The sequence below is a fragment of the Phasianus colchicus genome, chromosome Z, assembly GCF_987193195.1.
Source record: "Phasianus colchicus chromosome Z, bPhaCol1.hap1.1, whole genome shotgun sequence".
Classification (NCBI taxonomy): domain Eukaryota; kingdom Metazoa; phylum Chordata; class Aves; order Galliformes; family Phasianidae; genus Phasianus; species Phasianus colchicus.
In genome coordinates this window covers 34,139,707-34,167,646 of record NC_143476.1, presented here as the reverse complement: position 1 = coordinate 34,167,646, position 27,940 = coordinate 34,139,707, and the positions used below count along the sequence as shown (strand labels likewise).

Sequence of the window (27,940 nt, the reverse complement as noted above, 5' to 3'; positions counted from 1 at the left end):
AAATATATTTTCTATTTTTAAATAGTTTAACTCGCACTGTTGCTGTTGGCTCCTTTATCATAAATCCTAGCTTGGAAGATATGTAGTATACAGCATCTGTATGTTACAAACTAAAGTAACTCATGGGGAAGGATGATTTCCTTGCTTTTTTATTTGTGTTAACTTTTCATAGAATGTGAAGTCAAGGTAGGTACCCATTCATGGTTAAAATGTGCCACTCCTAATTACAGGAATATGGCAGTGAGATGAAAATTTGTGTATGGAGGGCATAATTATTAACGCTCTTCATATTTACTATATTAGAAATGTCAGTGTGTTTAAGCATCTTTGTATATCTCACAGGAAAGCCTGAAATAATTTGTTGAAAAATTAACAAGTTCATTTCATCACATTTAATGGATTCTTAAATCTCTATCAGCTTATCAAAGGAAACACTAATTGAAAGTGTAATTGACTAGCCAGCTGTTCTGTGAGCTGTTCCATGTTTTCTGTCCAGCAGCCTCTATTAAAAATGTTACAAAACATGTAAAGCTCTTTTTCTGAGATGAGAAGCTGAGCAGATGAGAAATTCCCTGTGCCAAATTCTCCTGACACTGGAAGGTTTAAATGATATCTTCTTAGTTAAATGCTGGGTGACCGGTACCTATGGATACACACTGCTTTTGTATGAAAGCAAGCTGTTGTTAATTGACACAGAAGTCACTTTAAAAAAAGGATGTGCACAGGTAGAGCACCAGAATACTTTGTTTCCAGAGGCGAATATTGCATGACTAAAGGAGGAGTGGCTGGGAAGCTGACTGATAGAAAGGGACCTTGTTGTAATGACGGACAGTTGGCTGAATAAAATCCAGCAGTGTGCCCAGGTGGCCAAGAAGGCCAATGGCATCCTGGCTTGTACCAGGAATGTGTGGTGAGCAGGACTAGGGAAGTAACCCTGCCCCTGTGCTCAGCACTGGTGAGGCCCCATCTCGAATACTGTGTTCAGTTTTGGGCACCTCAGTTCAGAAGAGACATGAAGGTGCTGAAGCAGGTCCAAAGAAGGGCAACAAGGCTTGTGAAGGGCTTGAAGAGTATGCCCTACGAGGCAGCAACTGAAGGAACTGGGGCTGTTTAGACTGGGGAAGAAGAGGCTGAGGGGAGGCCTTACTGCTCTCTTCAAATACCTCAAAGGTGGTTGCAGTGAGAATGGGTTTGGTCTCTTCTCACTGGTCACAGGTGACAGGATGAGGGGAAATGGCCTCAAGTTGTGCCAGGGAAGGTTGAGCTTGGATATCAGGAAAAACTTCTTTACAGAAAGGGTTGTTAAGCACTGGAATGGGCTCCCCAGGGAGGTGGTTGAGTCACCATCCCTGGATGTGTTTAAAAACCACTTGGATATGGTGCTCAGGGACATGATTTAGCGGAGGGTTGTTAGAGTTAGGGTAGTATGGTTAGGTTGTGGTTGGACTTGATGATCTTGAATGTCTTTTCCAACCTGAGCAATTCTGATTCTATGATTCTATGTGGATTTTTCCTTATTATATACTAGAAATCCTGTGGCAGCAGCGTGTTGCTGAAGTTTTGGTCCTGTGTTTGGAATGTGTCAGGCACATGCTGAAGAAGAGATCTATCTTATCAAATTGATCAGAGGGTTGAAGCACCTCTCCTGTGAAGAAAGGTTGAGCGAACTGGGCTTGTTTAGCTTGGAAAAAAGAAAGCTCCAGGGAGACCTCATCATGGCCTTTCAATTCTTGAAGGGAGCATATAAATAGTAGGGGCAACAGCTGTTTATGAGGGTGGATAGTGATAGGACAAGAGGGAATGGTTTTAAACTAAGACAAGGGAGGTTTAGGTTAGATATTAGGAGGAAGTTTTTCACTCAAAGAGTGGCGAAGCACTGGAACAGGTTGCCCAAGGAGGTTGAGGATGCCCCATCCCTGGAGGCATTCAAGGCCAGGCTGGATGTACTCTGGGCAGCCTGGTCTGGTGGTTAGCAACCCTGTATATAGCAGGGAGTTTGAAAATAGATGATCGTTGTGGTCCTTTTCAACCCAGGCCATTCGATGATTCTATGATTGTTATATGTTAACATCCAAAAATACACAGGTTTTTACTGCATGGGTTGAATGTGTTTTGTCCTTTAAGTTTACAGTGTTCATTCCAAGTACAAAAAGGGCCTCATGGAATCACTCCTTACTCTAGTTTTCTTTTCATGAGCTGGTTGCTAAAAGTGCTGTAGAAGCATACAGCTGGATCTTTCCTTGAAAGGAAGGCTTACACGGTATAAACCATCTACAGTGGCAAACTTTGTAGTAACATACATTTTCATTATTGAAGCTTCTTCAAAACACTGTGGGTTTGATTTGGGGATGGAGATGCTGAATATTTTATTTATGATCTGTAATTACATCTGCAGTTACAAATGTTGAGAGCTGCATGATCTTTTTATAGCATAATGTTTTTATTTCTGTACAGTTAGATGGAACTTGAATATGTTAGATATTCCAAACATTGATCTTCCAAATAGAGGGGGTGGAGGAGGAAAAAAAAAAGAAAAACGTGGTAGACTGAATAGTTACATAATCTATCATATCCTTTCAGTTGGAGTCAGTTCAAATGATGCTGTCAAAGGCATGAGAGGAAAATGAAACGTGAATAGCTAGCTATGCATGCCAGAAATCAAAATATAAGAGACTTTGTGCCACACTCTCAGTAGAAAAATATGGTTAAGTAATCAGCTTAAATCGAATGTCCTGTCCTGTTCCATATGACGTTATCCCAGAGAAAATGGGAATGCATATCTCTTCCTCACTTACTTACTGGATAACCAAAGTTCTCTAAGTCAGGCCCCTATAAAGAGAATTTCTGCATGGAAAATGAGTCTCTTTTCCAAAGAGCATCCGCTCTTCAGAACCTTATTTGAGTCTCTGAGATATGTGAGAAGGAATTTATACAAGTAGATGCTGTGTAAGATCACAGTGTAGTCACAGTCCAATTCTAGAACCATAATTATTCCAGCCTCTGCTCATTTCTGAGCTCATCTCTTTCCTACAGCACAGAGGAAACAGCTTGGTAAATGGTGTAAAGTAAGAAAGGCTGCTTGGCCAGCCCATACGTCCTTGTTCTAATTTGTGGAGTTAAGCTGTGTCTGGTTTATATTGCATTTAATAGCTTTCACAGTTTTGTTGAATCATTTATTTCTTTGAATCCTGGGAAAAAGTGGCTTGGATGGGATTTCTGGAGGTAATTTTTTTGTGCTCAGGGTTGTCTTCAGTGTTAGATCAGGTCACACGTAGTTTTACCCATCTTGGAAAATCCTCAGGAATGGCAGAGTCCCCAGACTGTCTTTACTACCACCTTTTACCTTGCTTAACTGGCTTTGTGGGGAAGATTTTTTTTTTCTCAAGTCCAAGCAGTATTTTGAATACACTGCAACTTATGGCTGTCTGGTTTTGTCCTTTCGTTGTGTGCCTCTGAGAAATGTCTGTTCCAAGATTTTTTTATATGCCTTTTAGGTAGAAGTCACTGCCTCATTTTTCTCCACATCAAGAAGGCCCAGTTTATTTAGTCTGTCTTCATTCAATTAGCTCTGGATAAAATTATGTAAATCTTGAAAACAGATAGTTTATTTATTTTTCTCCTTTTAGTTATAGCTTCTTAGAATAATGTGGTGGTTTAGACCATGAGTTCAGCAATGATTGTAGGTTTTCTGCCTGTGCCAGATATAATGACTTGTCAGCTTAATTTGGAAGCAGTAATGTATACTTTCTTTTCAAATGTAAATTCAAGTGAGATGTTATGGGCTGCATTTTTTTTTTTCATTTTTTCTATTTAACTTCTTTTTTTAGGTTGCTTGTAATCCTATAGTGTCATGCAAGGAGTCAAGAGGATTCAGCATTCCTCTTCTTTTTCTTAAATGAAATACGCATTTTTGGATGTGTATTACTGGGTGACATTTGAGAACAAGTTAAGTCTCTCCTGGCAGGACATGGCTGAAGAATGCGTGCGAGAAATTTTAGGCACTTGTTTCTGGTTTGAACTGTGATCTGCACTTCTAGTAAACTGAAAAAAGAAAATTTTTAGTTTCTACTTGTTTCTTTGGTGTATCAGGATTTCTCCAGTTGTGAACACAAAGTGTTGGAGCAGAGTGCCAAATTAGATACATGTAGCTAATTTTGACTGCTGATCAGTTTCCAGATAGGGGTCAGAATATTACTTTATGTAATGCAAACAAGGCATAGATGAATTCTTCCTGGAGGCAATTCAGCTTTTCCATTCCCACATGACATCTGCATGGAAAGTACAGCCATCTGCTCCCTGGCCTTCGCCCTGCTTCAGGCTATCCCTGGGGGACCTCCACGTTTCTATCAGCGCAATACATCAGTCCAGCCCAACAAAACAGATAGACTGTCTTCTTGTAAAAGTTCTCTTTTGCTTTGCTATTAGCATATATGTATTTCTTTATTATAGAAGATTATGAATTTTGCTTATACAAAGTTGAGATCCAAGCAGCAAGTATACTGTTTCTGCAAAGCACAAGGAGATGTGTAAGAGACTGAACTGAACCTAACTGTTAATCTAACTGGTTTCAGTACACCAGTGAGGGGAAAATCTGAGTATGGCCTTTCTGCTTGCAGAAGCAATTTACTTTTTTAGCATGGTTTTTGTTACATGTTGAGTGCTCCTAGTATATTTCTAACGCAATTCTCATGCTGATTGAAAAACAGGATTTATGTTTTTGACAGTTCTTGGCAGGTAGAGTTGTAGTAGAAGTGTGGGAGGTTAGTTTGAAATGATTTATAACAGATACATGGATAGATTCTGTCATGGTCTCCATTAATTCTTATGTAATCTTTGGAAAAGGTGTTTCATAAGCAGATGATGACTTCCATTCAAATTCCCATTTATGTTCTCTAATCATTGCTATAAGATATGCTTTTATTCATATCCTGAGCAAAGGCACTGTTTGTACTTCAGCAGGTCTCCTTAGCACCATTGCAGATGTTCTGCAGCTGATATGTTCTACAGTATTCAGCCCAGAATTCTCTTTAATCCTGTGAAGAAGTCACGGGATTAGATTGGATTCAAGAATCTTTCCAGAAATATGTTGTCTTGTAGCCATCTGCTTTTAATTCATGATTATTTAAATAGCATCACCTTTCTTGGACAAACTGCTAAATATTCTGCTTATGCGTGTGTAGGTTCCAAATAATTTTAAATGTTTGCGGGTCAGTGATATTTCAAATACATTAAACTAAGAATGCCTGAGAGATTTTTGCTCAGACATGGTGTAAGAGACGAGAGATCAGTAAGGCATATGAGAAACTTTGCTAAATGTTGAACTGACTTTGTTCAAACTGGATTTGGTTGTTACTTTTTGTTCCCAGGGAAGATTGACCTTTGAATAAGACATGCTCTACCAAGCTTTCCTCCATCAGCCTGATCCTAGAATGAGGTCATAATGGTGAGTTTTAGTGGCAGTAGGTAGCAATTTGACAGAAGCACAATGGTTATGACTTCACCACAAGATCTGGTAGGTAATAAACCTTTTTAGAAGGCTGAGAAGGGAAACTGAAATGCTTTGTGCTCAAAAGTTTCTGCTGTTCAAAATGGAAGAGTTTAGTATTCCTGTCAAGCAACACAAGCATGATTTAATTTATTGCTGAAGTTATGAAGAACTTCAAATCTTTTTAATTATTTAAGGAAAAGATGTGAAACAGTTTTTTCTGTTTGCCATCCTATTTTCCATTGGTGTGAACAGTTCCTGACAAGTCCCTTTTATTTAAAAACATATAAACAGAAAATAACTACAAAACACACACACAGAAACAGACACACAAAAAAAAAGGCTTGACAATTTTTGGGGAGTCCTGGGAGTCAGTTATCACTGTGTTACAGGATAATTGAAAATTGTATTAATTAATATTAAAATGCTATAGATTTTCTGGTCAATTATAAAATTATCTTAAGCCTTTCTTTACATGAGCTTTTGTAGCAGTGTTTTGCAGAAGGCTATCATCTTTGTAAAAGCAAATATTTCAGCATTAATTACAGTTGGCTTCTGGGAGAAATATATAAAAAAGAGATTAAAATATTGATATAAGTTCCTGGATTACATTTCTGTTTTTTCTTACAAGTGTTTGTGTGGGTGGGACTCCTCAACCCTGGGGTTGCTTCTCTGAATTAAATCTTTTTTCCCTAAACATCACTTTTGCCGTGCTTCTCCAAGAACAGCAGTTCTACGCATGTTTCTAGTACGTATCACATCCATGAGAACTTTGACACTCAGCTTCTTGTGGTGGTTTCAGTTAAAAATAATTACAATTGTTCTGCTCTTGGTGTTGCTGTATTGCTTTTAACATGCCATCGTCCTGCACAACTCCTTCAAGTTGTGCAACTCAAGGGAGTTCAGGCTGTAACTGTGGTTGATCCATCCCAGAGTCTTCTCTGTGTTGTTATATATTAGAATACGGTTTGGTCTGACTTTGCACTTACTCCTCATTTTTCATTTCTGTCATCTCCTTTGTCATCCCAGTGACAGACTTGCAACTTCAGTGAATAGATCTGATGTTAGCCATGGTCCTGCTGCAAGCGGAGGTTGGACAGCATGACTTCTGAGCATCCTTTAGTGACTGCAGCCTGTAAGGTGGCACATGCAGTTCTGCTCTGTTTGCTGTGATACTGTTGACACTCACAGTCATATTGCTGAGCAATGGAAATAGGAAAGCTTAGAGCTGGTAGAGTCAGAAGGGGCAGAATGGAAGGAAAAGACTCTAAAGGATGAGTACTCTTGTTGACCAAATAAAGAAATAAGACTTTCGGTCCCAGGGAGAGCTGAGGGAAGACTGTGTTACGTGCCTGAGAAAATAGCCAGTGTTCCAAAATGTGCTGGTGGCAAGCTTTTGCCACACTGTTCCTTAGAAATTGTGATCAGCGCTATCTGCTGTGGTCCTGACAGTTACCTTATTTTCATTTCATTGTTGCCAAGCCATTTAATCAGGTTAAGCTAGCAAAAAGTTTTTTTGTGTGTTTTTTCTTTTCAATCATTGCTTTCCCAAGAGTTTCTAGGAGAGCAGTATAGCATGCATCTGAAATCTGTTGAACTGTTCGCTGACAGAAAGGTATCACAATGAAATCATCTTTCTGAAAAAGAAATGTACATACAAAAAAATGCCAACTCTATTGGAAAGTTCCAACCCTAGAATTTGTGTAACTGATAACAGAAAATTCAGGGCAGAAATAGTAGTCTCAGAACTGTTAATCAGGGCTGGGAAATGATGTTCAGAAAAGAGAGTCAAGAAATAGGGGTCAGTCCGAAGCAATGGATTGGCATGTCTTCACTCTGTCCTTGCTTGCACTTTGATTCAGAGAGGCATTTTTTCATAGTGGGTTGTATCTGAATGAATATTTGTTAGTGTTGGAAACGTGTTCCTATATTTTGGTTTTGTTTTGTTTTTGCAGTTGATGTTGCTTTAGGAATTTTTTATTTGTTGGAAGCTCATACAAAAGAGAGGATTTCTTTGACAGGTTGGTTTGGTCTTGAAAAAAGGAACCATGATGTCAGTGGTGATTCTGGGGACAAACTATCACAATGGGATATCACAGATGGAGGGTCACAGTGCAGTAAACAATGCATCAGGCACTGCAGATGACTTAAAATAGTGTTATTCATTGGATAAGAACCACTCGGTCATTGTGCAAGTAAACTACATATGCTCTGGATGTTTAATGAACAGAACTCCTGCATTAGAAGTTAGAGCTTCTGCACGCTCATTACACGTTCTACTTGTGCATATGTTTTTTTACAGTTCTATGTGTTTGAGAGAACTCACATATTATAGGTAATTTCGCTAGCATGTCAGAGCATTTTGAGTTGAAGTCTGGTTCTCTAACTTTCTTTGCAGTCACATCAGCCTCAGATAATTTGCAACTGAAGTAGTCCTTTGTGTGTTTTTCTTTTTTTTGTGAAAACTGAAGTGCCGCATGCTACCATGTGTGCCATTAAGTTTCATGGATCTTTCTAAAATATGTTTATTCATTTTGGTGGTGAGATCCTGGTACTTTTGTGGGTACTCTGTTTTTCAACCAGTTTTGTGCCCACTCTGTAAAAAATGTTTTCATATAAATTGAGCTTCTGTAAATCGGCTATGAGAATATTACATGAAACAGTATTAACTAACCTCATCGAATCAAGCATGTAGGAAACTTGCAGAATCACAGAAGGGTTAGGTTGGAAGGGACCAACTCTTAAATTCAGTTTCAACCCACTGCCATGGGAAGGGCTGCCATCCAAAGATCAGATTAGAACAGGGCCCATCCAACCTGGCCCTGAAGACCTCCAGGGATGGAGCATTCACAGCTGCTCTGGGCAGCATGTCCAGGACCTCACCACCCTCTGAGTAAAGAATTTTTCCCTAACATTTAACTTAAATCTCACCGTTTTTAGTTTAAAGCTATTCTTCCTTATTCTAACACTATCTACCCATGAAAAAAGTTAGTGTCCCAGTGTCTCTCCTCTCTCTGCTGAATCTGTTACTCTGCTGTTGAAGAAAATTAAATTAATCTGAGCAAATTTTCTTTTTCTTGATAAATTCTTGCTGGCTTTTTTTTTTTTTATCTTGCATTGTATGTGCTTAGAAATATTCTCTTAGTAGTTCTTGAACTTTTCTTCCAGATTTCCATGAACAAAGTACAATGCATCTCATACCATTCTTCAGATAGGCAAATGGAAGGAGACTGGAAGAGGCAGCTTGTCTATCTCCATCTATTGACACGGTAGCTTCTGGAGCCCTGTCTGTGTTTGTATTTTATTCTGTGGTACCTAGTTTTGTTTTCATTGAAGGCATAGAGAATCATACAATGTCTACCCCAAGTAGCCTTTGCTTTTCTGATAGCCTATCTGTTATCAGACAGCACCTATCTCCAACTTCCTAAAGCTAAAAGAAAATTTTCTTCACTTTTTTTTTTTCTTCCAGTTGATTGCAAACTGCCGTTTGATTTGAAATGCAAACTGCATTTGATTTGCAGTTATGTTGGAGTTTCTGCTCAGCCATAATTTTGTTAAGGTGACTAAAAGGAAGTCAAGATGCACATATTGACAGATATTGATATTTTGATAGACAGTAAAAGATAAGCAGGGAATTTTCCCCAAGTTTTCTCTTTATATCTGTATTTACAAATGTGTGCATAAAAGTGTGTCAAACTTGCTTACTGAGATAGTAATGGCTTTGGGACAGAATGTTTGTATAGGATATGGGATGATGTGTATGTATGTATAGTGGAATGTAGTATATGGATACACGCACATGATAATTGTTGTTTGGTTATTAACCATTGGCATCAGTGGTTTATTTTGAGATTGGGCAGATGCTCAGAGGAGGTATCTGTGTTGCCTTGCAGCAGCACTGCCTGGTGGCTGAAGGTTGTTGAGAGCAAATATGGGATAGTGCTTTACTATGGCAGGAGAAAAAAGCTGTGCTTCTAAACATGTATGCAGATGGTGCCAAAAGAACAGCTGCCTGGAAATGTCATTGAGACGTTGCCAGAAAAGCTACTGGAGCTCCATGCCAAGACTGACCAAAAAAGGAAGGATGATTGTTCTCCAGTTCTCATAGAAAAGTTCAAAGCTAGAGCCCCTGAGCTAGAAACAAACTGCCTAACAAAGGCAATGCTGCACTGAAACATAAAGCAAATATCATTTCTGCTCAGCATGTTAATAAGAAGTCATACTGAATACTGGATATCTGAAGGGATTAAGACAGTCAGGTTACCTTGCTCTTCTGTGCGGTGTAGGCATATTTTCTATAGAGTGGCACACTGGTGATCCTAGCAGAATGGATTATGAGAAGCACAAAGAGCAGTTTGAATAAAAATGTTTGAGAAAATTTATGTAGCAGTTATTTCTGCTTTATGAGTCTGTGCTTAGCATTAGTAATAAAAACATCTGTCCTCCAAAATTCAGTATCTTTTGCAAAGTGAGTTCTGATGTGTGGATATACAAAAAACATCCCAGTATTTAAAGACTCCCTAAGTGAAATGGGTATGGCAGGGTAGTAGTTACAGGATAAAAGTCTGGTGGGTTTCTTAGTTTTCCCTAGGAAGCCTTTCCTTCTTTATAAAAACTTAGTCTTTGCATACTTTATGCAAAGTTTAATGCGTATGCATTAATTTTGAATTGTACAGCAATAATGAAGTGCCTCCTATTTTACTGAGAATGCTGTGGTGAGCTTTTGCCTTTTATATGCAAGTGTGTGTGTGTATTAATGTGTATTTATTAGAATTACAAATTTACTTGTCAGCATGTTGATTTCGTACACTTAACAGCAACTGATGATCACCTCTTCAGACAACTTCCATAACTTAGGTGGTCAATAAGGATAGTTCTGCATAAGATCCCGGTGCAGTTTTGAGAGCAGGGAGTTTGGTAAGGGGCACTATAGATTCTTTCACAACTTCACGTGATGATTTGAAATCCTGAAACAAGTTCATTACAGAAATGTTTAAGCAAGGTAGAATGTTGTTGAGAAGTTCAGTGTTCTTCACTGACTAGCCTCATCAGTGTTGTAGAACTATAAGTATTGTTTCTTCTGAGAAGTACTGCAAAGGCTATCAATAAAATGTTGTATGAATTTTTAAAAGCAATTTGTTGCAGACGTTCTGACAAGAATGATGTTTACAGAGGTTGATAGAAAATTGACTGCTGATTGAAATAGGCATTGGTAGCTGGAGAGATAAAGCAACAACATATCATTCTGGCTGTAATCACAAAAACGTCCTGTGGGTGATCATGTGGCTAAGTGAAGGACAGAGACAAAAACTTTCTGCAGCAAATTTTGTTTTCATAAAAATTGAGGTTCTTCCATATGTTTAATAGAAATGGATAATCTTACAGTTTTATTGGCTTTAGCCAAAATATCATATGCATACTCTCAGATAGATGGATTGTCTGCTATTAGTTTCACAATGCCTATATCTGGAATAGAAATATGAAAATACATGAAGGTCTTTACAAATCACTGAGTGGTCTAGTTCTAATTTGAACAGTTTCCTTTAAATATAGCTGATGAACAAAATTATTGCAGTAAAAGTCAGTCAAGCTAATTTTTGCTAAAGCTTATGCTGTGGAATTGGATAAGTTTGGTTATGCAATGAAAGAAAATTACAAAAGTATTAAAGATAATGACCATTTTTAACTCTTACTTTTAAAACAGGCAGGTGGTGTGAATCATCCAATGAACTACCCTCCAAAACATCTCGATTTTACTTCAGTTCTGAAAAATTATCTCTGCAGGCTATGTTGTTTTTCCAAAGGCAATGTTATGAGAGCATATTACGTACTAATGAAAAATAAAATATTGTTTTACAAGAATTTCTTTAAGTCTCTGCTCACCTACAATCAAAGGAAAAGATCTACTCTCACACAGGATTGATTCAGAGGCTTGTACTCTGCTAAGCTCTGGATAGGATCTAACACATTTTAAGAAGCGTAGTGCTTAAGTGGTGTTTTTGTAAAATGTTGTAGGAGTATACTTGCTCATTTAGTAAAATGGATGTATTGAAGTAGATTGTTAGTGAAGGCTGGAGCAAGTGAACGATGCAAGAAGGAAAAGAGTTCTGGTGGGTCTAAGGATTGAAAACTAATTGGATGTCAGCTAAAACTAAGGCACTTAAAATAAGCAAGGGATCATCTAGAATGTACTGAGAAAAATCTAAGTCTGTTTGACACATGTTATAGGAAAATAACTCTAATTTTTAAGAATTGAATCTCAGAGATGTATTGATCCTTTCACGTGGGAGTATGTAATGCAGAAAACCTGTCCTTTTTCTTGTAAAGTTGAAAAGATCTGTGAGAAGAGTATTGATTTGTTTCCTTCCTATAACAACTACACATCCCTCTGATTGGCATAATTTCAATGTGCTAGGAGTACTTGGTTAATTCATTTCCCATTATAATATGAAACTGGAGCTTGGATACTCTGATTCCAAGTAGGTTTGTTTTATATGCATCTTTTACTGGCACTTTCTACTAATTACTCCTTCAGTGCATCAGTGGATGCACTGTGTATGTATGATTATGCTCAAAAATTGCAAGGTTTTTTTTGTTTTTATGGTTTATTTTCAGCTGTTATTTATCAGCTATATACATTTAGCTGATATTGTGACATTCAATTTTAATTTCAGTTAACAGTTCATAAAAGCACCCAATGTAAAAAAGCTGTGTGTGTCAACACAAAACACGCACTTTTCATTGACTCAGATTTTGGCATCTCAGATCTCTTGATCCAGGTACTGAACAACTGTGATCTCATGCATGTTGTAATAATTAAAGGTTTTTCCACCATCTTACATTAGTATGCTGGGGGAAGCAGAGGTCACAGGAAATAAACTAGAATAATTTCTCATGGGCGTCAAAACTGGCTGGAATCCTCTGCAGGTGTAGTTCTCTGTTGTTTGCTGTCAGCAAGGGAGATTCATTGAGCAGAACTCATTTAAATGACTCAGTATTGGAACGCTAAATTTGCTACATTTGCTGATGCTGTTAAGCTGGGAGGAACACGTTGGAAGGTCTAGATTATTATTTTTAACATCCCTGACAACCTTGGAGAGTAGTATGAAAGATGGTAATTTTTGCAGGGCAAGCTGGAGAATGTATGCAACAATTATGGACTTGAACATATGATGCAGTGGTCATAATGCAAAGGGGCAGTTTTGCAAAAATGTGTTAAACAGATTGCAAGCTGTCTGGAAATCATAAATGTCATGTTGGAAAAAGTAGAGTTGAATTTAAACTGAAATTCTTTTTGTTTTTCCTTTTGCTCTGTTCTGGAGTAAGGAGTATGCTAAGAATTGCATATCCATCTTTTGAAAACTTCAAATATACTGATCAAATGCAGCAGAGAGAGAGAGAACCATGCGAATGCTGAGAGGCCTAACTTGTGACCTCTGCAAAAAGGTTGAACGAAATCTTTAATTTGAGCACAAGGAAGATAAGAATCTTCAGATAGTTAGAAAATAAATGAGAGCAATTCTTTTTTTGCTGCATATAAGAAAAAGTGCGAAAGCTTAATGTTATAATGTTACATGTCAGAGAAGAATGTCTTCACAAATAAAGCATAATTAAATGAGGTGATATATCATGCATGAGTGACTTAATTGCTTAATAATAAGATTTCAAGAACAGATAAAGCCAATACTTGTTATAATTTATGAAAATATATTTGCCTTGCAGGGAAACTTGATGACCGCTTTAAGTCTGTTTTGGGCAAGTTTTATGTTGCTGTTTTCTTAAATCTTTTTTTGTTGTTGTTCATTCTTTTATGCATTACTTTTTTTTACAGTGGAAAAAGACTTCTTTTAAAAGTTCCCAATCTCTGTGCAGCTGATCTCTCCAGTCTTTACCCATTCTCAATTGGAAGAGGAAAGAAAGTCCACGTTTTTGTAACCTACTAAGACTTTCTTTTTGAAGAGAGCATAAATACTGTAAGTCATTCAATTATTTTTTCTTTGCAGGTTACGAGATGACAGAATTAGGATAGAAAGGATAGAAAACTACCATTTTGAATACAGTCATGCTTTCCAACTGGTTACTGATTTTTATGCAAAAGAGGTGCCTGATATTACAGGTATGTCAGAACATCTTTGCGTTCCTGTTAGCTTGTACATGTGGATACATTGCGGACTCATAGACTTGGCTACTTCCGATGTATTTAAATGTTCCCTAACTTGATCCTATGCATGAAGGATAAATCTTGTTTGCACTAGACTTTGCCGCTGCTTTCAGGTGCCTAGAAATTTGCAAGGCAAATCTTACTAATGAAGAAAACTAGTAAAGAAGAGAGTTCCTTAGCCTCTTCCATGTCCTTTGTCACCAGATCCACTGCCCATTTGGCAGCAGGCGTATGTTTTCCCTTGTCTTATTTCTGTTGTTCTTCATGTATTTTGTCAGTTTCAATTCCAGGTGTCTTCTGGCTTTCCTAAGCCCAGCAAGCTTGAGCAGTGTCTGTGTATTCCTCCTGATAGCATCTCATTCATCTTGTGCAGGCCTCCTGCTGCTTTTGCTTCATTTTTTGCACACTGGGACCACCTTTAAGTTTGGAGAATCCTTAGAAATGAACACTGCTTTCATAGAAATGAATGCTAGCATCCTTTTTTTAATGTCATGAGCATACATGTTAAGAGAAGTACAAATTCCACATATTTAGCAAATTGCTGGAAATGAGGGAAATGATACAATATCTGAAATGTTTCTTCAGTTCTTCAGTGTATTTGTTAACATTCATAAGAATGGAAAAATTTCTCTGACAAACCTTTATTATATAAGGCTTCAAAAGTACCCTTTCATAATGAGATGTGATGAAGTGAATTTTCCTATTGTCACATCTGGAACGTACACTGTAGTAAAGTACCGTCTAGATGCAGAAGAATGATCTTATAGAAATATCTGTTTTACCAAGATGAAACCTTATTCTGTAGACTTGTTGAGACATGTAGATCATCAGGCATTTTTATTCTTTTTAATTTGTGAAGATGTTGCCTACAGTAATGGAGATTTCAGAATTCAGTTCTTAGTTTGTATATTTAAAAATTTCTTACGCCAATTGTTAATTGTTTTTATGAGGAAAAACCTGTGGAATCCAGTGTTTAATATTTTTTTTGTTTAATAATTTATTTGAGATATTGTCAAGGTGTACATTCTTTTGGAATCATGATTTATGTTGATTTATAGATAGCATCCTTTTTTTAATGTCATGAGCATACGTGTTAAGAGAAGTACAAATTCTCTTACACTGTATGCACAATTAAGATTTCTATTCAATTAAGTTGAAAATTTGATTATGCTTTTTCTAAAATGCATAGGCAGTAAACAGTGATTTAACTGTGGGTTGTTTTTTTTTTTTTAGGTCCTCAAAAACTATCTGTAATACTAAGCTTGGATAAACCTATTATTTGTGCTCTGGCAGCAGTAATTGCATACCTCAAAGAATTTAATTTGGAAAAGATGCTTTACAATCCAAGGTAAGTTGCGTTTCCATCAAAGCAAGTACCAGAGATATCCTGTAACTTTTATCAGATAACTTGCCTTAAATGAAATGAGCTCACTCAGATCTGGAAGAATAAAATGATTTTTTTTTCTTCCCAAGTGGAGTTTTGTGAAAATATTCTTGAAGTATGTTCTTACAGCATTACTGTCAGTAATGTAAATGAATAGGTACTGCAGGCGTTATTAAAAATGAACAAGTAGCAAGAACTTGTAGATACAAGGAAGGAAACTGTAAATTTTGTCAGTAAATACTAGCAGTCATTTCTCAGTCTCAGCTTTACTCTGTGAACAACCATTGTGCTTTTTCAGCAGGTTTTTAAAAGCTCATTTTTATGCTGTAATTCAGCTCTACAAGATTTGTTTTATTTTTCCATAGAGGTGTGTAAATCATACTCTCTTTTTGTAGCCTTGGAAGCAGATATAAATGCTGACATTGCAATGTTTAGATAGCACTTAGCACATCTGTTTAAAATATTGAATCTAGTTAACAATTAAAAAGAAAACAGGCATTCAGAACATTCCAGCTCTGTGACAAATCACAGAATCACAGGGATTAGAAGGGACCGCAAGAGATGATAGAGTTCAAGCCCACTGCTAAAGCAGATACCCTACAATAGGTGGCATCCAGACAGATCTTGAATATCTCCACAGAGGGAGACTCCACAACCTGTCTGGGCAACCTGTTCCAGTGCTCTGCCATCCTTACTATAAAGAAATTCTTCTGCATGTTAACATGGAACTTTCTGTGTTCAAGTTTTAGGCTGTTACTCCTTGACCTATCTCTACACATCACCCAGAAGTGCCTGGCCTCATCCATTTGCCTCTCTTTAGATATTTATAAACATTTATCAGATCCCCTTTCAGTCTTATCCTCCCCAGGCTGAACAGACCCTTTTACTCAACCTTTCATCATTCAGAAGATGGCCTAGAGCATCTTTGTGGCCCTCTGCTGGACTCCTCCTCAGAGATCCCTGTCTTTAAAATATTTCATGTCAATTATAGATCATGCATATATTGCATGATGTTCAAATAATTTCAAGCCCCATTTTGAAGGGATCCCTACATTATATAATAAATCAGCTGCTCTCAGAAAATGATTGCTTGTGTCATCTTTAAATATTTTTCACATATCTTCTAAAATATTTGGAAATAATTTGTAGTTTGGTATTCTGGATTTTGGATTTTCTTCCTGAAGTTGCCTTTCCCCTCGATAAGCACCATTAAAATATTAACAAAGTATGCTGGACTCATAGACCTAATGAGAAAGCAATTCCTGTGGTATCTGCTAAGGCTTCTTGCTTTGTCCACTAATTTGTGGCATTCTAGCACTGTGGTGTTCCCACTCATCCTTTTGCTGGTTGTTTCGAAAAATGCTTGGATGGTGAGGCAGGAACTGGAGAAATCTTGCAAGAAAAATCTGAAATAGAAAGTGAACTCCCAGACAATGCCTTTCCATGGTCATGCTTCTGAATAACTATTGTCACAGTGCCTTATGTTCAATCACAAAATGTATCCCTCTCCACTGGAAAACATACAAGTTCACATTTCACACAGAAATAAACTCAGTAGCAAAGGAGGAATGTCATTATGTGAGGGTTTATCTACCAGCAGTCGTTGATAAAAGTTTCATCTCAAAATCAAATATAATTATAAACTGAGAAGGAAAAATACTAAATCTTACAGTTGACATTTGCTTGCTGTGTGTTGCTCTGACAAATTTTATCTGAATTTTTGAACCTCTGAATGGAAAGTCAGTGAACTGTTTGTATCACTATCTTGGTGATACACTATGAAGAAATAAAATCCATTCCTTAGGATACCATTGTTCCTGAGCTCAGGAACTTGGATTCTACTGCATTTATTTCTAAAGCTCTTCTCTATCTTGCCAGTACTTCTAATTGCCATTTTTAGTATGTCACAATGTATTTGTGTACATTGAATGTGAATATACTGAGCAAGATTCAAATTTATATACTTCACCTAGAAACACTACTTAAATACTGGAAAGAGAGAACCTTTAAAACAAAGGATGTCAGGTTCATGGATTTTCTGTGATTCTGCAGGAAGCAGAAAAGAAATACTTCCATTGCCCTGTCAAGCAACTTAGAATTCCTAGGAGAATTCAGGTCAGTGAGCATGTACTGATGAGTCAGTGAGCATAAAGTCAGAGCTATGAGACAGTTTTCAGTTTATTGATGTGGTACAGATTTGGATGAAGAAGACCTATTTGATAGGATGAATGACAAAAAATTCCTCATACTTTGTATTTACTTCTGAGAAACACCCTTGTCCCAGCTGAAGAGAATTCCAGCTGAAATTTATGACAAGTAATGATTACTGAGGGGAAATTCATTTTGTTTTGGTATTCAGATAAAAATGTAAAATACAGTTTTAAGTTCCTCAACAAGCACATATTAAGAGAAAAAATGTTTCTGCCACAGAAGGACCCTGGGTTACGGCTAGGCTGCACTGGATCTCCAGCAGCAAGTAAAAATAGATTTTGGAATGAATGAGAGAAGCTTTTTTATCATGTGTTCTAATACATTACATACTGAGACACCTTCATTGGTTTTGACAAGAAGCTGGTACACATCTCAGATTTTCAAAGACAGTTGAAAACCCAGTTTTTCTTTTTAAATAATCATCATTTGCATAGCAGTTGCTGGGAAATGTGTCAGTGTATTTTTATATTACACACATGCTTTCTAGCATATTGCAAAAGAAAGAGAGACTGCATACCTTATATTTTGACCAGTGATAGATAAACTTAAGAAATTCAGGAAAGGGAGAGCCAGCTGTCTTTTTGAAGTAGAGGAGTAGCTGTGGGTTTGGAGAACAATGAGTAGTGAAGATATAAGGTAGAAGTGAAAGAGAGGAAGTGGAACAGTTAAAGTGGCCATGAGAGAAGTAAGGAAAGAGAGGAGGATTTCAACAAGAGGATAAATGACTTATTTGAATTTGTAATAGGAATGGGAAGGAGTTTGTGAGATGAAATTGAGAGAAGGCAAAATTAGTTCTCTCAGCATAAAATGGTGGTCTTCCTTGAATTTTCAGGAGAAGTATCATTGAAATTGAGGACGCTGTGTGTATATAGCTGCCATATCTTTTGTATGTTGATGTTTTGGAAAACACTTTGTATACAAGATATTACATAGGTTTATTTCTCCCCATGTGCTATGTATGAGACTTTGAGAAAGAGAGTACTGAAATGATTTTGGGAGGTTTCTAGGTCAGCTCAGAAGCATGAGGGAATGAAAAAGTATGGTTTTTAGATGCTAAGAAGAGGTGCTTAGGAAAGGATGTGCCTTATCTCTGGACAGCACAGAATAAGACTGGCGGAGGGCACTTCATCCACTAGGAATCTGAGGCTGCATTCAAGGAAAGTGTTATGAGGCAGCAGTCATCTGGAAAGAGCAAGGTTGCAAACCCACCCCTTGGGGTGAGTTCAGTGGAGAAAAAGGATAAAACTAGTTCAGGATAAAAGTGATAGAGGTTATTTTTCTCCCCTCGTTCTCCTAGGCTGTCTTATTTGTATACTTGTACTATGTTTTGTATTTTCAAATTTGAATCTGTACAGAAATTCCTGCAACTCTTGTTTAAATGCATAAGTTCATTCACTCTTAGAAGTCTTGAAGATATAGACTCTAGAGGTCTGTAAAAGGTAATTGAGCAAAGAAAATCTGCTGTTTAGTAGACTTTCAAAGCAATGTCTTGCAGCTTCATTAGGAAGCTTTTAGAGATTTGCAAAATTATAGTATTTGAAAACCACTGATCTGAATAACATGCATTCACTTGAGCTGTGTTACTTACTGTGAAATCATATGTAATGTCTCCCGCAGAGAAAATAATTAGAAAAGCTTTAATAGTGCACTTTTCCTATAAGCTTCTTGGAAGGTATAAAGACCAAAATGATCACATTTCACAGGTAACATGCAAGAATAAAAGTCTGAGGATGTAGTTTACTGTCCTAAGATAATACTACCCCTCTAATAGTCATCATCAAGTGCAATTCTACTCTGAAAAGCTGTTTTATGAATATTAATCTCTTCCTAGTAAGCATTCCCTAAAAGTTTCATAAATCCTCATAGAAACATGCTTTCTGTTTTCTCTTCATTTATCTCTTCCCAGGCTGCATGACCCTACCTTTGCCTGCTAACCAGTAGTAGAATAACTAGCTATTTCTGTCATGAATGTTTTGAACTGTTTAAGTATTTGAGACAGTTCAAGAGTCACTCCTTTATAACTCAGTTGCAGAAGAAACCAATGGGTTGTGCTCCAGCTGAACTGATTTTGAAGGGCCATTTTTGCTGGTGCAGAAGATGACAATAGCAGCACACAAGAACTTCTCACAAGAGCTGTGCTGACACTCTCACTGAAAAACCAGCACTGACTTTATATTTCTTTACAACCTGCATCTCATGTAATTTGGTCCCTTAATTCCCTATGAAGACTCTTTGTTCACATTTTTATCAAGTTCTGATCCTAAGCTGAAGGAAGATGAGGGGGTGGAAGCAAAACACATTCTTCCTGTGACATCTGGAATTGTTGGTTTAGCATATTCTGCAGTTGATCTTGGCTATTATACTCCATACTCATATACTCCAAGCTCTCAGTTAGCAGGATTAATAGCAGGGTTGGAGTAACTCAGATAAAGCAAATAGCTGAATAAAATAAAAGATACAAAACTTACGTCATGAGAACATCTTCAGCATGTCTTCTTCTGAAGGACTAATAAATTGAACCTGCCTTTGGGCAGAGTTAGTTGTTTTCAAATACCATCATAGAACACTCACAGTGAACAGGACATGCTCTGTGCTACTGGGCTTCAGCTAGTTGAAATATGGAAACATTGCAGCCAGTAAGTCCAGTCTTGAAACTCACTTGTGGAGTTGATAGAAATGACGAGAAGCATCCTTTGTGCTTTTAGGGAAGGAGTTCTTGAACCTTGAATTCAGTGGGTTTAAAAGGTCACAGGTTACAGTGGTGGCAAATCAAAATGTGGGAAATGGGAAAATTCCAGGTCAGAAGTTCTAGATGTAGAAGAGATGCTTAGGTGCTTTTGGAAGAGTGAGTAGGATTTAGTATTGATTATAAGGATTGGGAGTCAAGCAAGAATCATTCCTATTTAATTTTGCCAGCACGAGCTAGGACTGAATATCATAAAACAAAGTATTGTTTTGTAGCTTATAATTTAGTGTACTTTGGAGGACATTTCTTCTTTTGTCTCCAAGCTCTGTTTTGCTAAGGCTGGTTGTGGGTGCATTTCTGAGTTAGCTCTGTTTCCAAACTTTCCCTGAACTGCTTGAGGGCAATCAGTTAAATCAACTTTAAAAATAAAATAATTTCGCAGAAAATGTTTTTAATTTGACCCTTTATTTAGGAAGAAATTTAATAGCAGGCCTGAACGCCTGCCTGCAACTTGAATATACAGTGTTACTTTCTGAATATTTCATGCTTCTGAAAATTTATTGTTTTTTTTTTTTAATATAAAACAATAATGCAGCTGTGTATGCCTAACCAACAGCTGGAGTATGAGCACTCCCCCACAGAGCTAAAATGGCATGCACTAAAAAAAATTTACAATAATCCAGGAAAACAGTTTTAGATTATACCCAGCAAGTCATTCCTTTTAGGCTAAGACAATAAAGAGCGTCCTAGATTTTGTGCAAAGAGCAGTCAGTGGTGTGATTAACCTAGACAATCATGACTTGATTTGTCAGAAGCATTTAGTGAGGATCTTGCACTTCACTTCACTGTCCTGACTACCACATTCATATATCTGAGACAGAGAAATTTTCATTCCTTGTATGATTACATATCTAATACATTTATTAATGTTGGCTCTGTTGAGTTGTGCTCTAACTATGCATAAACATCACATTTGAGTTGGCCTCTTCCTGTTGTGTTAGGGAGTGTCAAAAAGTTCTGTCATTTTGGTCATGTCATATTAAAAACAAAATGAAACAGTTTAAATATGCACTGTTTTCCTTCTCTTAAATAATGGTGCTAACAAGCAGCTTAAATTGGTATTAGTCATTAAAAAATAAAAATAATAATAATAAAAAAAGAATCAAAGTATTTTGATATATATTGTTTTGATGATGAATGATCAAGTCTGTTCTGCTCTCAAAGTATTAATTCTTAATATTACCCCTGTCCCTAGTCCTATAGTGATCAGAACTCTAACAAAAGTGTCTATCTCCTCAGTTTCGTCATAGACTGAAGAAGGTGCAGTTCTTTTACTACTGAGTGCATCAGAATTAGATGACAAGAAAGCTGAATTGTATTCTGAGTTTTCTTGCAACCATTATAAAGCAGCAGGGCAAACGAGTCTTCAAATCTTGAAGCAGTAAAATAAAATATGTTATTGATGCTTAACTGATATTTATTTGAATAGATTCTGATTTCTTACATATTTTTTTCTTTGTTTCATATAACTGATGAATTCTCTGAGAAGCATGACAGTATTTAGCCATTATATATGTGCCAGTATTTCAAATGTAGCATCTGAATTTCCTCTCCTCAGCAATTTCAAACAGTTGTCAAGTGAAACTGAATACATGACAATTAATGGGACAACAATGAAAAATCTTGAAATTTTACAGAATCAGGTAAGGAAAAATATAGTGGAATTTTTTGTTTTAATTGCTGAGATTTTCAGAGCTGTTTGACATACTGTTCCTAATTAATTTGGTTTGGTTAGTTTGAAAATTTCACCCAGATGTTTAAATCATTTTGAATGGGATCAGAATGAAGGAGGATTATATTTTAAGAGGTATAAATGAAAGATAATCTCTAATGGGTTTTAGTATGAGTTAGGAACTTTACTGTAATTTGAATAACAAAGAGTTTTCCTAAAGTTTTAGACTGCTTTAGTAAAGGCAGTCAGGTGATGCAGATGCAATAGCATTTGTTTTTTGTCTATGCTACTGGGGTACAGACATAATTTAACAGGTTGAATTTATTAGATTTGTTTTTTACAAACATTTTCTTGCTAAAGAAAAAACATATAAAGTAACTCATGACTGCTGGAGAAATTTTGTGCAAGCTGTTATTCATTAGAAATATCAATAAACATGCTTTAGTTGCAATATATTATAGTCTAAGTAGACAGCTTACATAGTGTAGTGAATTGATTGTTAAGTTAAAAATAATTGTGTTTATTTTTATTATTTTAGACTGATTTGAAAACAAAAGGAAGCCTGCTTTGGGTCTTGGATCATACTAAAACTTCCTTTGGACGTCGGAGACTGAAGAAATGGGTAATTCAGCCGCTCATGAAATCCAGGTTAGATATCTCTTTTTCTTAGGCTACATCTATATTTTAAATCCTTACTGCATTTTATTTTTACTGTTACACCTGTGGTGTGTAGCATATGAAGTATTTCTTTCTATTAGTTTGGAAATGTGATGACTGCTCACTCATATTTTAAGCTATGGTTTATTTTGTAATGATTACAAATGTTTAATTTTGTAATATGTATCATGCTCATCTTTATTTTGAAATGCACTTTGCCTCTTCTAATTTTCCCTTGCAGGCTTTATTGGACTGTAAAACTTAATCTTTAATACAGAATAAATAACAACAGTATCAAGGTTTTCCATGTCATATTTGTTGCCTACAATTTGAGTTTCTGGATTTTGTTCAAATTCCATTTTGGAATATGAATTCCTTGAGAGTTATCAGCATGGAATTTACTCAGTTACTGTGTTACTATCTTCAACTATACTGTACAGAAAATAGTTTACAGAATTGTAGGATTTGGAAGGGACCTCTGGAGATCATCTAGTCCAACCTCTGCTAAAGCAGGTTCCATACAATAGGTTGCATAGGAAAGCATCCAGGTGGGTTCTGAATACCTCCAGGGACTCTACAACTTCTCTGAGGAGCTTGTTCCAGAGCTCTGCCATCCTCAAAGTAAAGAAGCTCTCATATTCAAATGGAACTTCCTCTGTTCTAGTTTGTGTTCATTGCCTCTTATCTAGTTGCAGTGCACCGCCAAAAAACCTGGCCCCATCCACTTAACTCCTGCCCATCAGACATTTATAAACATTGATATGGTCCCCTCTTGGTCTTCTCTTCTCCAGGCTTTCTGCGTAAGAGAGATGTTCCCAGACCCTAACTAAAATAACTTTTCCCTCTATTTTACTTCTGTACATTTGATTTGCTAATATCAGAAATGAGCCAGATCTAAATAAACAAGTATACCAGTGTTTTAGCACCGTGCTGCTGTTGGCAGATAATACGTGTTTTTATGGAAGCTTTTTTTTGGCCAATTTTTAATATGCTAAATCACCATATGTTTCTGATGTATGGCTGCTAAATTTTCTTCCTAGCCTTTTTGTCAACCGATTTAAAAAAAAAAAAAGCATTTAACTATTTTTCCCCCAGCTTTGTTGCTGATGTGAAGTATCATAGACCTGTTTCCTTTGTAGAAGCCATACTGGTTGGACAGTATGACATGGAAATTTTCAACAAGGCTTTAATATATTGATTTCAGTATGACTTTTTGTTTGTTTGTTTGTTTCTTCTGATAATAGCTTCTATAGAATTTACTCACTTAAAAATGGCTTTACCCTTCCTAAATTCCATTTTGGGGAAGTTAATTATCTGCCTAAAAGCATATGGATAGAATTTCTGGGCCACTTTACAGAAATAAATTGAAATAAATTTCTTTAAATCTTTTGCAGCCCATAGGCCCCCTACAGCCTTTTGGGAATTGTTCATAAAGTTGTCAGTGGGGGGAGCCAGAGCACAGGCTCAGGGCTCATGCAGGAACAGCACTGAGATTAAGAACCTGTAAAGGAATGGCTCTAACCACTTTGCTTCCAGATCATTGCATGTGATGCCACAGGTGAAATAGTCTTCAACAGTAGTGCAAGCACACTTGTCTGGCCACAAGGGATAATAATTCTTGCAAGGGGACTACAGGATTTCTTTTTTAACCAGTAAATTTTAATTTGTATTCTCCTTTGTATCAGTGCAGAACCAATGGTGGAAGTTAGTACATTTGATTTCTTCTTTCTTCTCTGCTCTTTATTACTCCTAGAGAGCTAAGACTTCTCCTTTTTAAGTCTTTTTTCTCAGTATAGCAGAAAGTTCTATGGCTAGAGATACCAATAGTCTTTGTTTGAAGTGAAAAAAGCTATATTGTTTCTGTGTATTTTTTCCATCCTGACTGGAAGTTGTAATTTTCACATGTAATTTCACATAGTAGTGCATCAGACATCCAGTAGTATGGTTTCCTGTAATAAACGGAAATGCACTTAAAGAACATTCTGTAATTCTAATTCATCTGTGCCTTCTGGAGTGACATTTTCAGTGAGATTTTTGTACTGCAGCCTTTCTAGTCAGAAGGTAGGTGCATTTCCCCTGGCATATCAAAAAGTGAGAGAGTGTAATTACAGCTCTATGCCTTAAAGTTGAAAACCACTTGGGATGATGGATAAGCTTCCACTGGAGGAACACTATGTCAAGTTTAATAAAGGTAGAATGTGTATGGACAGATTACTTGGGCAATCTTGAAGGCAGCCATTAGATCATCAGTAGTTTAACATATTTAGAGAATTCCAAGAAGAGGTTTTAAGCATTAGGCATGTGCAATTTTGGAAAACAAAACAAACAGGCATAACTAAACAAGTTGTAAAGTCCTCACTTGCCTGGTTGAACTAAGATGGCAATGATGAGAATGTATCAGTCACTGAAGACTTTTTTTTTTTTTTAGGAGGAATTGGAAAAGTCACTGCTTTTTGTACAAGTTATGTTTGTGCAAATTACAGAAATATTATCTTGACTTGCCTCTGTTGCCTTTGAAGTTTCATCAAGTATCTTTTTCGCCTAACTTCTGTGAGGGAAGTGAAAAAAAAATAGTTGAGTTAGTTGGAACATTTTTTGACTGAAAAAACATGCTGTTTCCTTGTAGGGCCATGAAGTTTGAGCAGGAGAAGAAAGAGATGCTGTCACACTCAACAGTCAAAAAGCTAGGGCACTGGCTTTAGGATACAGCATTTTAACACAGTGTCATTCTTTTTGTCCTTGTATGTGTGCAGCATTTATTAGTAATTTGTAATACAAAACTATAATTAATCTAAGAACCTTAGAAGCTGATGTGAAGCAGTCATTACTTTTTCAGTAGCTATCAGGGAAAGGAAAAAGATCTTTTGTTGTATGTAATGGATATGTTGGTCTGTGATTGTGGTATGAAGGGAAGTACAAGGCAGTAAGAGTCCTCATTTCTGCAAGATGAGTCTTTCCATGGTGAAGGAAAACAGAAGGAGAAGGGTATCACTTGGAGAAGGAAGATCTGCCTGCTGTAAGTGAAGATCCTGTTGAAGACCATCTGAAGAACCTGAAGGTGCACAAGTCCATGGGACCTAATGAAATTCATCCATGGGTTCTGAGGGAACTGGTGGATGAAGCTGCCAAGCCACTATTCATAATATTTGAGAGGTCATGGCAATCTGGTGAAGTTTCCAGTAACTGGAAAAGGGGAAACATAACCCCCATTTTCAAGAAGGGAAAAAGAGAATATCCAGGAGCTGCAGGCCAGTCAGTCTCATCTGTGTGCCTGACAAGATAATGGGGCAGATCCTCCTGAAGAACCTACTAAGGCAAATGGAAAAGAAATATAAGGTAACTGGTGGTAACCAGCATGGCTTCAACAAGGGCAAATTGTGCCTGACAAACTTGGTGGCCTTTTATGATGGAGTTACAGTGTCAGTAGGTAAAGAGCAACTGATGTCATCTATGTGGATTTGTGCAAAGTATTTGATAGTGTCCCACGTGTCATCTCAGTTGCCAAATTGGAGAAAAATGGTTTTGATGGATGGACCACTTGTTGGATTAGGAATTGGCTGGATGGTTGTAGTCACGGAGTTGTGTCAACAGCTCAATGTCCAAGTGGAGACCTGTGATGAGTGGCATTCCTCAGGGATCGCTGCTGGGACTGGTGTTATTTAACATCTTTGTGGTGACATGGACAGTGGGATCAAGTGCACCCTCAACAAGTTTGCAGACAACACCAAGTTGAGTGGTGCAGTTGACATGCTAGAGGGAAGGGATGCCATCCAGAGAGATCTGGACAGGCTTGAGAGGTGCATCCATGCCAACCTCCTGAAGTTCAAGAATGCCAAGGATCAGGGCAATCCCAAGCACAAATACAGATTGGGCAGAGAATGGCTTGAGAGCAGCCCTGAGGAGAAGGATTTAGGAGTGCTGGTTGATGAAGGACTCAACATGAGCTGTCAGTGCGCGCTTGCAGCCCAGAAGGCCAACTTTATCCTGGGTTGCACTCAGCATGACCAACAGGTCAAGGGAGGTGATTCTGTCCCTCTACTCTGCTCCTGTGAGACCCTGCTTGGAGTGCTACATCCAGTTCTGGGGCATGGACAAGGAGGACGTGGAGCTGTTGGAGAGGGTCCAGAGGATGGCCGTGAAGATAATCAGAGGGCTGGAGCACTTCCCCTACGAGGACTGTCTGAGAGCCTGGAGAAAAGAAGGCTCCAAGGTAATCTGATAGTGGTCTTCCAGTACTTAAAAGAGGCCTACAGGAAAGTTGGGGAGGCATTTTTTATCAGGGCCTATGTGATGGGATGAGAGGAAATTATTTTAAACTGGAAGAGAGGAGATTGAGACTAGATATCAGGAAGAAATTCTTTACTGTGAGGGCGATGAGACACTGGAACAGGTTGCCCAGTGATGCTGTGGATGCCTACTCCCTGGAAGGCTAGGCTGGATGAGGCTATGAACAACCTGGTCTAGATGGAGGTGTCCCTGCCCATAGCAGGGGAGGTGGAATTACATGATCTTAAAAGTCCCTTCCAACCCAAACCACTCTGTGATTCTTACATCTCCCATTCATACTCCCTGAGTATTGTAGCTAACTTCAAGCTCTAGCTATGCTGCTTGTAGGGTCAGGAGTCTGAATAGAACATATAACTGTTGAACTAATACTACATCCTTTTCCTCACTGGGTAGTAATCTGTCCCTGTGCCTTGCCCAGCTGTTGGTTCTTCCACAATATGTAGGAAGTCCTCTTACTATGAGGTCAAATAAACATCTTTTTCCACTGTCGGGGTTGGTTGGAATTTAACAGAGTTCAAATCTGAAAAAGGTGGATGGATAGAACAATTAATTGGAATCTCATTATTTCCAAATTAAATCAGGCTATAAAGCTATGATGATGTGCTTAATGTAGAACGTGAGATAAATGATGGATATATCATATAGAGCAGTTTATAGCCATTGTAAGGGAATGTGTATACAGAGAACTCTGTGGCCTGTATGTATGGAACAGAATACATTGCATAAGAGTTTTTTTTTCCTGGTCTATTTCTGGAAAGATAGAATATCTTAAATATCAGGGGGTGGATATCATGAAGTTTCATTTCTAGTGCTGTAGCCAGGGATAAGGTAGATACTTTGCCAACTGAGCAAAAGATAACTTGGGAAATGTTTGTGTATTCCTTTGTTGCAAAACTGTTTAGTTTATGAGTTAGAAAAGTGTATACTGCAAAATTTGAAAAGCTTACATGGTGGGGAGATAGCTTCAAGTGATAAAATGTTCGTTTTGTGTGTGTGACATGAACATGTTAGATTGCACAACTCTCTGGTTCTTATTAGGACAGTATCTGTTATTTGAAGTAGTTTGGGCGGACTGAGTGATCTGTGGTGAGCTTCTTTAATATTCTGTTGCATGTCTTAGCATTTTGCTGTGTTATGTGTGAAGAGAAGAAATTAGCTTAACAAGGGTAGGGATATAGCTTAACAAGGGTTAAGACAGCAGAGCTTCTTAAGCATACACAGTTCAGAAGTAATGCAACTACAAGCACAGAAGATATACTCCACTCTCTGGTGTCAGTAGGTCTTGTCTGTGTCAGCCTGCGCAGAAATAGGAGAAAAAAAATGTTTGCCTACGCACA

The 27,940-nt window shown here is 37.4% G+C and overlaps 1 protein-coding gene and 1 long non-coding RNA gene across 3 annotated transcripts in view; both read left to right on the top strand.

Moving 5' to 3' along the window:
• Positions 1 to 27,940, top strand: part of MSH3 (mutS homolog 3) — a 111,020-nt gene that overhangs the window by 24,099 nt on the left and 58,981 nt on the right. The window contains exons 9-12 of the mRNA XM_090132645.1: positions 13,489 to 13,601; positions 14,880 to 14,994; positions 21,546 to 21,630; positions 22,198 to 22,307. Coding sequence (XP_089988771.1) covers positions 13,489 to 13,601; positions 14,880 to 14,994; positions 21,546 to 21,630; positions 22,198 to 22,307 — 423 coding nt within the window. The remainder of the gene's footprint in view (positions 1 to 13,488; positions 13,602 to 14,879; positions 14,995 to 21,545; positions 21,631 to 22,197; positions 22,308 to 27,940) is intronic.
• Positions 120 to 12,034, top strand: LOC149912819 (uncharacterized). Of its 2 annotated transcripts, none has more exons than XR_016462312.1 (4): positions 120 to 3,065; positions 5,367 to 5,443; positions 8,654 to 8,754; positions 11,190 to 12,034. It is a non-coding gene; the product is annotated as an uncharacterized LOC149912819 (long non-coding RNA). The 2 variants fall into 2 exon arrangements; XR_016462313.1 differs by lacking the exon at positions 11,190 to 12,034 and adding an exon at positions 8,955 to 10,754.